The 12,451-nt window shown below is 40.1% G+C and overlaps 1 protein-coding gene across 3 annotated transcripts in view; it reads right to left on the reverse strand.

Annotated features, from left to right (window-relative positions):
- MICAL3 (microtubule associated monooxygenase, calponin and LIM domain containing 3) overlaps positions 1-12,451 on the reverse strand; it is a 103,967-nt gene that overhangs the window by 71,384 nt on the left and 20,132 nt on the right. Inside the window, exon 16 of one of the 3 annotated variants that reach the window (XM_008945225.1) lies at positions 12,340-12,432. The exons of the other annotated variants lie outside the window; for them this stretch is intronic. Within the exon in view, the coding sequence (XP_008943473.1) occupies positions 12,340-12,432 (93 nt within the window). The remainder of the gene's footprint in view (positions 1-12,339; positions 12,433-12,451) is intronic. 3 annotated transcript variants of the gene reach the window in all.

Genomic DNA, 12,451 nt, shown 5'->3' on the forward strand with positions numbered 1-12,451 from the left:
CTAATGCTGGGTCTAAAATGAGGCATTTAATCTTCACTCCTGTGGGCAAAAGCTTTCAAGATACACAACGTTCTGCAACGCCTTCAAGACTGGGCAAAGAACTTACTCCATCTTGTTAAATCAAGTTTCTGCTGTTTGTGTATGACAACTGCAACTAGTTCAAATTCCCAGTGATTTTTCAGAAAGCCAAAGTACATTTATTTCACCCTGCCCATTAAGCACATATACAAAAACGCATTCTGTAGTTTGGCACAAGGTCTCAACAAAAGCAGCAAGCAAAACAAGAAAGCTTCACTGCAAAGACAGAAGGACTATCAGTGCTCACAAAAACTAACTTGATGAGATGTATCACAAGCTCTTATTTACACCACATGTTAACTATATTGAGTTTCAAACTGCTTTATGGATGAGAAATAGCCAAGCTGTGCCACGGGTTGCCTCTGGTTTCCCATTTGCCCGTGAATACACACAGACACTGCATTCTGCAGGTGAAGCACTGCAAGCCCAGCCATCTCCTGTGGAGTGTCCCTGGCTGCTGGGACCAGAGTGCAGTGAGCAAACAGCTGAGTGCACCTCGCAAGGCTCAGGCTAACGCTACCTGTCGAAGGGAGTCAGATGAAGGTGAAGAAGGGCGATTGGAAGAACGGAGGCTAAGGGAGAGCTCCCACTGGTCAACAAAGAATCGGCGAGACGGTTCAGTCTCGGGCTATAAAATAAAAGTCAGAACAATCATACTTGGCTACAGAGAGAAGAGGGGAGAAAAAAAACAACCGAGGTCCTTCTGCCCACCACCCAAATAAATAAATAAATAAATGTTTTAGAGACTCCTGTAGGAAAACTTGGAGAAAAGTGACCACTGTATCACTACTGTCTCCCTAGTGAGGCACAGTAAGTCATTCTTAATTTGCTCTTTATTAGTTTTAAGTTATTTAGGACCATTTGGAAGTAGTTACTTCCACAGATGTCCAACCTCCTGTAACCCAACCCAAAGGCAAAGATCCCAAATTTATTTCCTCTGCTCCTCCTGTATCTCCCATTGTTCTGTATTACTGGCCCAAGGCACCAAGATCATATTTCAGGCCATGTGAGACCTCTTCTATATTTTAAAGAAAGCCTGCTCTCCTTAGGGATGGAAGAGAAAGAAATTACCTTGTATGCATTGCCAGTAATTAGCAGTAAATTTCCAATCTTAAATTTACTGTAAGCAGATTGGAAATATCACCTTTAAAAGAATGAAAAAACATAAAATCAATCTGTAAATAGCAAATCATAAATCCCAAACTGAGGATTTGCATCCTTCTGAAACTGGTTCCTCACAACAGAACGGTTCCTCCCAGGAGAACCCAAAATTTGGTCTTCCAACATACCGCTCTCTAGGGTTCATTATAGCTTTCTCCCAAAAAAGAATTCACATAAATAGGAAAAAAAAAAATAGCTGGAAGGATCAGACAAATAGCACTGGGATAAACAGTGCATTCCCAGAGATCAATAATCTGGAAAGAAAAATCATGCAAATTTCAAATATTCTACTCTCTTTTACAAAACTTTGGATTTGGTTCTAAAAAGGAAAAATACATGTCATGTAGCTGCATGACCTATGAAAACAGCCATTTCTAGCCACTTAGAATAGGCTTGAGATTAAATTTCCTGGACAAAATGCAAAATAGCTTTCACCACTTCCCCAGTTTAAAGAAACAGAATTGTTCTCTTTATACACAAATTTTCTGTACTTAAGATCATCAACATCTAATCAAATTATTTTTATGAAAACGTCTTATTTGCTAAGACTTCTTTCTCTTACTAATCTATTTTTCTTGTTTTCTTCCCTTAAATCCCTTATCATAATCCATCATTGCCTACAGTATTCCCACATTTCCACTTTTTCTGCCCTATTCACTTTATCCTTTCCTCTACTTTGGGTTCTCTGTCTCTGCTCTATTTTCTCTCCTCCTTAACTCTGCACCACACAGAAATTAGACAGCTTCAAAAATAATTTCTGTCTTTGCATTGTAATGCTATTAACCTTTTCCACACTCAAAAGGAGTTTAAAAGCACTAGGGTGCAATACAAAAGGTAGGAGCAAGACGTTTTGGTCTAAATGTTCATTTCTGTGTCATCTTATTAACGAAATGCACCTGAGCATGCTGTCCTTGGATCATGCCTGAGATCTTCAGTTATGTCACCCATTAACTAATAGGTGCTAATATGCTTCAACCAGTGTTCTTAGTCTTTCATAGTTACTTCTACATTTCCAAATCCTCTCTCAAATCTAGCCAAAGGCTCACTCTTCCTTCCTGCAGAAGAGCTTCACTGACTTTTAATCACCAGCAAAGACTGCATCTCCAAAGAACAGTACAGAAAAGTGAACTAGATGTTATACCTTTCCTTTTGGTATTGCTTGGGGAAGTTATGCCCATCAGCAAAAGTTCTGGGACTGTTTACACTCCAGCTCAAGATGACAGCTTGATTTTGGATGGTTAACTCAAAACAGCACCTTATGAAAAAAAAAAAACCAACTACGTAGCTGGCGCTTTCCAAAAGTACTATCCAGTTTGCCAAATGCTGTTGAAGATAACTGAAAACAGAGCTAGGGGCAAGCAATTAGAAACTGAAGAAACCAGTGCTCAAACTGGCATGCTCCCATATGCCAAAGATGACACACTGGAGAGAATATTAAGCACAAAACCAAACCAAAAATGTACACTGGAATCAAAGAAAATCTGCACAAGCTGCCAAATCTGCTATTGGAAATAAGCATACAGGAAGTAAGGACACAAAAGTACTACCTCAGAGCCAGGAATTATGCTTGGAAAACACAAAATGTTCTTGCTTCCAAAAGCAAGTAAAATCTGTGAGCAACTGACTGGTAAACAACCATAGTGAGATGACTTGCTCTGGAGTCCAGCTGTTTTTCAGCATGTACTCTGAAGTTTGGACACTGTTTTTCACCTTATTGTTTATATTGTGTTTTGAGAAACACTGTCATTCATCAAATAAGGAGACAGAAAGGAGCTGGCAAATAGGATAAAAATGATACACAAAGTAGACTTGACCGTGTCTTTTCAACCCTGTAACTGTACAGCTGTGGTCATCATATTTTGGTGAATTTTTCTATCCCTCTGACCCCAGATGTCACCAGTACCCAGAATGCCACCCTGATACAGGACACCACATAGTCAGGGCTGTAGTCACCTGATGCCTCACTGCAGGTCTGGGCTCCAGGAGGGCAGCCAGTTGACATGCCCTTTGCTCAACATTGTCAGGCACTTGATCATCACAAAATAAACGAGGAGATCTCTGTGAGATGAGGAAGGAGGAAGTAAACAAACCAGAAAAAAAAAAGCCCCAAAAAGAACAGAAACCAAAATGCCAACGAAAAGTATGAAATTCACATGCAGAACAGTAAGAAAAGCTCCCATGTGAAGTCTGTTTTTATTCCCAGTGTCTACTGTTCTACTGAAGTGCTAAGTTTTAACCCTCAAGGCCAAGAAATAAGTTAATTAGTCATTATTTACAATTCTCCCACCTAGGAATGCTGCACCCAAAATCAAACAAGCGCGTGGCCTCTCACTCTGGCATTGCCATCCAATAAGAAAAAAAACAAATCCAAAACAAACAAACAAAGCCCAAAAAATCTCCTGGCTTTATCACACACAAAGGAGCTTATTTGTTAACTTACTTCATCATAGGTCTTGATTCTCAAGGATTTCCTTTGCATATCTAAACCTGTACATACTTGTGTTTCCAGATTTTGGCACAGAAACACGTTTTTAGAGTAATATACTTCAGTTCTCATAAAGCACAAGTCAGTTTGCTTAAAGATACTGGTATATGAAAAGTGAACGCTGTACTTACCAAAGGGAGAATGTTTAATGAGCCTGGATGGTTGAATCAAAGCACAGCAAAATCAAACTATGACAGAAGCTGCCAGCTTTACTTCTGCAGCTTCACTCCTGTACTTGTTCTTACTGCACTGCCATGTCAGCACACCCCAAGCACAATATCTGACACCTCTGCTATTCTGGTCTTTCCCACTTATCTTCTTAAACTGTTCTGCAGTGCACTTAGTGACACAGAAAAAAGACCTGGCTTCTGGCCTGCTGTACAACACAGGGGTGTCACTTGCAACATCACACAGACTTCAGCTTATTTGTTTGTAGAGTCAAAAGTAAATGGTCCATGAACTAAATGTGTGCATGAAGAAATCTCAGGCTCGATCTGTCAAGAATGCCAGGGTGCTGCTACTTATTGCTAACTGTCCTCCAAAGCAGAACAGAAAATTGGGTTCACACCCAATTTATGAGGAAAGCTTCTCATACAGATGCGTTAATAATACTCTCTACTTTCAGCTGCTTTCAGTTCCACCTACTCCTTCCTACTAGGTCATTTTCAGTAAAACTAGGGCCTATTATAAAGCTGTGGGCTTCTGTGTCACTGCAGACACACGCTTATTCATTTTCTACTGCCTGTCAGAAAACATTCGGCCCACAAAAGTCTTTTGTTAGAACACATTCTGAAAGTTGCAACAGTTTTATAGCTGGCTACCACTTATGACTTAATTCATTCAAAGCCTTTATCGGAATGTCAATTAATTTTTCAATATGAATTCAAATCAAGCAATTCTTTTGAGTGCCTATCTTTTCTTTTCCCATGCTTCTGTATCATTCCAAGCCATTCAGACAGACTGTTGAATATTTCATTGTTAAGAAGGCTTCAAAGTCTCTACACTAAATAATGCCTCATCATTTTTCCTTTTACTTTGGCCTGTAGGAGGCAGGATGGAATGCCAGTTGTTTAACCATCCAGAAAGCAAGCAGTGAAAACAATGCAACCATGTTCGCATGAATTAGCACAAAACATAACTCTTCTTGTTCTGCTACAGCCACAGCATACTTCACTAAAGAGGTGTAAGAGAAAAAGAAGAATGAGAAGAGCTCAAGTGCTAGCTCTACAGCAAAAAAAAAACAAATAGCAAACTGTTGGCAAAGGCTTGTTATGCATTTATGTGGGTATCACACAAATAATCACTTCTAATTGACTCTCAGCAGTTCTAGCGTGTTAAGAGCAGCATTAGGCTAAGTGTGTTTCACTACCCAGTCTGTTTGCTCCTTTCATTGCACACATCCACCACAGCCTCGTGTCATCAGCATCCATGCCATTTGTGCATGCTCGTTACCCTTTCCTGTCTGGGACTCTGCTCCCCGGGATAGTCGGCACCAGGTCCCCTGTTTCTCTGCAGGCAACAAATTATGACCTTAATAACAAGTCCAGACCAACTTCCTCATCAAAACACACTTCATCTGATTTTTCTTATGATGCAGCAGAAAAGAGGCCCTAACGATAGCTGAATAGTTTATTAAGAATGCTCTAAATATGGCAATAATAAAGCTGGCTCCTGTAAGGAATTTTTTTTTTTAAAACACATACATTCTTATTAGGTCACTAAACCACAATATAGTACCACAGTGTAATGAAATTAGTACAATAAAGATGGCAAGACACTCAGTATAAGTCATACTGTGATGTTAGATCAAAGGAAGGAAATGGAAAGTTTAAAAGACGTGGCAGAATGAACGCATTAGAAGCTTAGAGGCACAGATTTGAAAAGACATCAGTGTAACAAGGACACAGATCCATCTGACTCGCTATGAGGCCTGGGCCAAGCTAATTTCAGGAAAAGAAATCATTCCTAAGGAAAAAAGAATGTCTCCAAAAGCAGACCCCTAAACTGAGCCTAACAGTTCTGTAGCACAAAAGGTAAAAATTCCTCAGAGTTAAAAGGAGAAGTGAAAAAAAAAAAAAAAATTATTTTTTTCAAGCAACAAGACATGCAGAACAATTTCCTATAGGACACAGCACAGAAAACAGTCAAAGTACATTTGGACCCAGCAGTAGCTGGCTCTCATGGCTGAACTAGGAAGCCAAAAAGACATAGGACAAACACACACTTGGAAAAGCCAGGGTAGAAAATAGACAGCTAAGGAGTCCTTAGCAACCGAAAACCAATTTCTCTCTACGGAAAATGAATCCCACATCATAAACTAAAAAAGTAAAACTTGGCATTTAACTGCTTTAGTTTCTCTCTCTGTAAGTTTTGGGAAAACCTTTCTTCTCTCATAAAATGTATCTGTCAAAATTTTCACAGGATGTTGAAAAGAAGGCAGCTAGCTATCGCATCATCTGATATTGTTGCACTCAATTTGGTTTAAAAGGGCTTTCCCCACCCAATCTACCTCGATGTCCATTCCTGTGTCCTTCCTTGCACCATAAGCTGTCCACAGTGTGCCAGAAAACACTTTATTTTTTCCTTAGGACACTTTTAAATCCTATCAGTAAGCACATCTGACTAGCTTGCAGATGCAGACACCAGAGAGGCAGTGGAGTGCATGTGCTCCGGAGGCTGACAATAATTAGACCTGATTAACTGTAATGGGTAAAATCACAGCAATAAGGCAAGTCAGACTTTATGTCCTGTCTACTCTGCTAGAAGTCACATGTCTTTACAGAGTTTATAGGCACACAAGTGTTCAGCAAAGACACATTTGCCACCTATGGGAAAATTTAATTGTACAATCCTTACTTGAAGTTATGAGAGGTTTATGGAACTGCAGCTGCCTTTTTATCTCCTCAAGATTAGTTCAGGATTGATCAAAGAGAAGTGGAATTTATTGATACAGTAGGAAAATTAAGCGAAAATTTTAAAAGGATACAACTCCAAGAAGCATGATGACCATGTACAACAAGACATAGCTATTAAAGGTTTTCAGGTAATATTTAACTAGAAGGACAACAAATACATGTGCACTAACATATGGATGCCCATTTATACACTGTTCAAAACAGCTCTCACCACTCCAATTCAGACATAGACAGATAAAACAAATTCTTGTGAGACACCAGGATGGGTGTGGGGGAAACAGAAGGACCACTGGACACACACAGGTCACTACAACGCTCCACAAAAGCACATCATACAAGTAATCCTGAAATAGTTTAATGGACACAAGGGCAACTTTTCAGTCACACCTGTTTAAACAAAGAGTGGAGATGGAGAAAAGCTGCATTTTCTTTCCCCGCATTACAAACATTTAATTTTTATTTGCTGCAACTCAAAACAGAGAAAGGCTACTACAATTATCAATTGCCCTACAGTAAAATCTCCGAGTTTCCAGTGGAGACTTTCCATGCTTCTGGTGAGCTAATGTCAACCTATGTTTGTCATCTAAGAGGTTGAAGAAGCCCTATCACCATCTGAAAAGAAAACTGGAAATGCAATTGTAAATGGGATAACCAGTAACTGATCTAGTCACTTGTACAAGCAGTAATGAAGAGAGAGCAACAGAGCATGCAGAGGGAGTCACCTGCTGCCTGGGATACGGTGGAGAGGAAGGTGGAGTGGAAGTAGAGAGCATGATCACTTTTTTGGGGCAGGTCCGAGAACGTTCCTTAGTCCTCAGCTTTTTTTAAAACAGAAAAAGAAGAAAAAAAAAAAAAAAAACAAACCATAATAATGGCAAAAAGAAGAAATGTTACCACTGGTTTTGATGAGAGAGGCCAGAACACATGAACTGAGAGACTGTGATCTTAAGCTCACACCTCTCACAAATGACCTAAAGCCACATTTTGTCTGAAGCTGAAAGGCCTGTTTGTCACCCACAGCCGCACAATCACATGCCCGTTTGACAGATGCTTCTAGAGGCAACCAATGAACATACACTTATATCAGTCATCTATTAAACCAACAGTTTCTGACTCAAGGTCTTACAATCAGAGAAAGGTACAACTTGGAACTCTCCATCTCTTAGCTGGACTGCTCTCTTTGCGTCATGAAAAATTACTTATTGCTGTTCTTTGTAGTGTTTAAAAATATCCATCCTCTTGACCTAATTACTCTTGCCTGCAGTTTGTTACCAAAACAACTCAAGTCACAGTGTTCTGTTCTCAGCTTCAGATGCCTCCTCTTTAACTTACAGATACTAAACCATCTCAGCCAAATTTAACTGTACTACATTCTACTAGAACAGAAATACAGCTGTTTTATAGCCAAATAGTAGCCATGTCTGCATATACATGTCCTCATTTTAATATGTCAAGAAACATGCCTTTCTAGTTATGCATCTCATTCCTATGTATAGTGTTTTCTCCATCACTTCTTGATTATTCATTTATCTTCTGCCTGATTTTTCATTTTCTTTTGAGTTCTCATCAAGGCATATCTAGAAATTGTTGCACTGAGAAGAAAAAAAAAAAAGCTGTGTATCCAAAGTCACTGTTAGCCTCCAAGGAAATAGCATGTTGTTTAAAAGATATTACAGATGTTCACTACTGTCCTTACAGCTGAGCTGGCACTAACATCTGCATGGATGTTCTCTTCCCTTTCAGAAAAAAAAAGTCAACTCTTCCATTTCAGATGCTACAAGCAGCTTAAACTAAAGCATCTGACTTTGTACTGAAGTGGATGAGGAACATTTATATGCTGTTTCGAAAGGCTCAGCTGTGAAATCACTGATTTCTAGCTAAAAGGGTGATAACATTTCCAACAGAATTACTGACAAGAGTTTGGACTGCTACACCTTTACCACACTTCAGAAACCATCTTTAAAGAACAAGCATCAGATTTCCAGAGGCAGAAAAGATGTGCACTAGAAGACATATGAGCTCCATCTTACAAGCATCTTTGTACACATCAGTGATTTAAGCTTAAGTATCATATACACACCTTGTTGCTGTTAGGAGACCTATGAAGCTATAGCAGAAAACTGCTGATGGCCATAAGCTGAGAGTCTGGGAAGGCAGGACAAAATTCAGTTTAATAGGCTTGTCTCCTGTACCATACCCGAACAGAATCTCTTCTGGATAGGGCTTTCCAAGGGCTTCACGATCCCTGACGAGATGCTCTTTCCCAAAAGCAGCCAAAATGGCTTGGAAAGGAACAGAACACACCACGGAAGATGTTTTTCTACATGAAATGTAGAAAAGATGAAGTAGACCTTCATTTGAGGAGATTAACCACCACATCATGAAACATGACCCAGCTTTTTTAGGACATATTACCATCATATAAAATTTTACATTTCTGCTGTGCACATACCCTTAATAGTTTCTTCAAGCTGCTCTTCAGGTGCTCATTACACAAACCCAATCTTGACGACATTCTCAAAGTGTAGCTCAATAAAGTAAACTGTAATCCAGTCTTGTGATGAAAGTAAAAACTACTTCAGAGCACATTCTGCCAGGATTTCACTCTTTCTAGGGATTCTGTCTTAGCAAGTCACCCCTACCCCACCTGTAGAACAGACACAGAGACATTCTGCCTTACAAGCTCATTGAAACTGCTGGCCATATAGCTATTTTAACTCCAGGACAAACCAAGTTTCTAGACTTAAACTGATAAGCAAGTACTGCTAAGGAAGCCCATCTGGCAGACACTGGCAGGCAACATACCAAAGTAGAGGTAAACTTTTTATCAAAGGCCAATCCAGACCACATCCTTCACAACTGTGTGGTTTCTGCCCTTCAATCACTCCTATGCTTTTCCAGTTTGTTTTCCTCATCCCTGCACTTTCCAAGACACAAGACCAAACCTATCAATCATAAGATGTGAAACTGCCCTTCTCCCAAAGACCCCTAGGATCTTCACTTCATTCTGCCTACTGGTAAGAACATTAGGCAACCTGTGGTTTCCCGCAATAACATGTCACCACTCCATCCCCTTAGGACCTACTTTGCTTCTCTTCCAAGGACTCTACAGTAGAAGGTATTCACTATATCTTAGTCACCTACAGAAGTTCCTGCTCATGAACTCTGCTGCCTGTGCCAAAAGAGAACCCTTTTCCATAGCTTCACAAACAGCTCTTTCTAGTAAACATGCGTCTTCCCTCAAGAGCTTGTCAGAAGCAATACTAATCCTTTATAGCATCTCCAACAACATGTACTGGTACACAGCACCAAGTCCACTTGTGATAATCTGTGGCCCAGGAAACATCTTTGCAGCTGGAGTGCCCACTGGCCCTGCAGAAAGCCAATTCAGTACCATTGGAAGGTACAGTCTCACAGCTATCAGCTTCTGTGTGCCTCAGGAACCAGAATTAGGAATCCCAGCAGCCAGATGAAGCACTGCTTCAGCAACAACGTCCTGCAGGACGGGTTTCTGTCCAAGCCTGGCAAAGCTGGCTGCTTGGCCCAGTGGATGGCCTCCTGCCTCAGCTGATCACCGATCAGTCAAGATTAAGTGGTTCTACATATGCCCATGGCTTTTGAACGAAGTCAACCACTGTCCTTCATCTCTCCAGGGCAAGTATTAAGGAACCTTTGGAATAGGGACCATACCAATTCTTTCTTTGATCCTACTGTATCCTGTAGATTTTGCATTCTTGAGACCCAGTGTTACTCTTCTACATTTCAACTGTCAGATGAAAAGCACTGCAAATCTAGCATGAAACCTGGACACAAGGACCAATCATCTTCTGTTGATGCAGCAAAGCCTATTAAGGAATGACCACCTCCAGGTGTAATCTTGCAAGGCAAATCATCCACACAAGGCCACCAGTGTGAGTGTTGAATAAAATAATTTAAGTCCTCTGAAAGTACACTTGTTACAAAAATATTTTTCAAATATCTGCTATGGTATTGTTGTCTACATGGAGATACTGTCAGTGTTGAGGGAGGCCAGAAGAATTTCCACTCCCTCCCATTCCCCCCCTTTTTTTTAATCATGTAGTACAAGTAAAAACAAGAACAAACACATAGACAACAAGCTGCTCTCTGGGGAGGAGAAAATCCTCATCATAAAAGGAGGAAACAGAAGTTTGTCCTTATTTTTATCAATTACATAAGGATGACAATAAGAACTTTTCTGTTTCACTGTTAAAGATTAATTATAAAGCCTTCAGAAAGTTCCAATAGAAGGTTCAAATAGAAATCCCAAGGCTGCAGACATGGGATCTTTTACAAGTGCTAAAACATAAATCTTCATCCTTCTGAACTGAGAAGGACAAATGATGCAATCTAGTTTTCCCTTTTTTGTGGGGTAACACAAGTCCATTGGTGAGCACTGCTTAATATTGTACAGCCATATTATGCTCTTCTGCATCAGTTCTTTGGGTTCTCCCCTTTTACCTGGGAAGTATTCTCAAAAAAATGAAATTCTTCTTAGTCATGGACGACGTGTATCCATCTGAAAGTGCTCACTATCCTATGAAGAAGAGTTTAATGAGACGGAAGGTAAAAGAACAATCACTGAGTCAGGAAACCTAAACACAATGCTGACATTTTTAAGACTCTCTTGACAGTCCTACTGACAATTCCCTTGGCTTGGGTCTTCTTCCTTGGAAAGAAATCTTCTAGATCATGGCACCAGTAAAGACTTGCAGCATTAATTGTGTTGGAGGCCTTGAACATGAAGATCACCATGAATCCATAAACATGCAGAACAGTGACTTTCCAAACCAGAGTCACCTTTTTCCTCTTGACTCCACAGTATGCTCTAAACTACAACCAGAAGGAGGCAGTTGTTCTCCAAATTGTAGCTGCCAGAAATACATCTCAGCACTCTCAGAAACATGAAGAGGCCATCTGCACAGGGAAGCAGTGGAAGCAGAGGAAGCCAGCGAGATAAGTATCCCTATCTGCCTGGTCTGTCACAAACCTTAGCTTCTGAAAGTGCACAGCTGAATGAAAACCACCAGCCATGACAATGGGCCAAAACACAACAGAGAAAATTCAATAACTCCTGATTTTTCTGCTGTTGATCCCTATTCTGAATCCTGCTGTGTCAGAAAACCCAAAATTTACTCAATTCACAGTAATACAGAAATCTGCAATGCAATGAATGTGAGATGTTGGCAAGCAAAGCTACATTTTCCATTGAAAGGGAACCACAGTGAAGTCTCCTGTAACTGCAGAATACATAAGATTTCACATGTGAACAGCAAAATCGATAACCAATTTTACTATTTATACCAAGGAAGAGCTTTAATATCATAGATGTCATGGCAACATTTACCTCACTGGTTGTGTTAATTGTTACATATTTTCTTTTTTCTTTCCTGTCAGAAAAATCTAGCAATTCTGTAGGTAAATTTTCTGCTAAAACATCCACTGAAACCCTGGGAAGTTGAAACTAGCATAAGAGGGCTGGGAAAATTTGACTAAGTCCTTCTGAAACATTAAACCATGCATCATTACCAAGGAAAGATGTTAATTTGTTTGTTGGAAGTTAATTTATTTAAAATAACAGACTCACACAAGGTGCCAGGAGAGAGTTGGCTTTAAAATTGGGACAAGGATAGCCAGTGTTGGGTACAGGCAATGAATTGTATTCATAATCAGTTTCTTTACCTGTTTCCACTGGGGTATGGGAGCAAGACGGCCCTGCTCTCGTCTGCTGGATGCTTGGCTGTGAACACGTTCTTGATAAGGCAGGACAGGCTGCTGCATGCAGGTTGTAGGG

Source organism: Merops nubicus, unplaced genomic scaffold, assembly GCF_000691845.1.
Source record: "Merops nubicus isolate BGI_N331 unplaced genomic scaffold, ASM69184v1 scaffold17608, whole genome shotgun sequence".
NCBI lineage: Eukaryota > Metazoa > Chordata > Aves > Coraciiformes > Meropidae > Merops > Merops nubicus.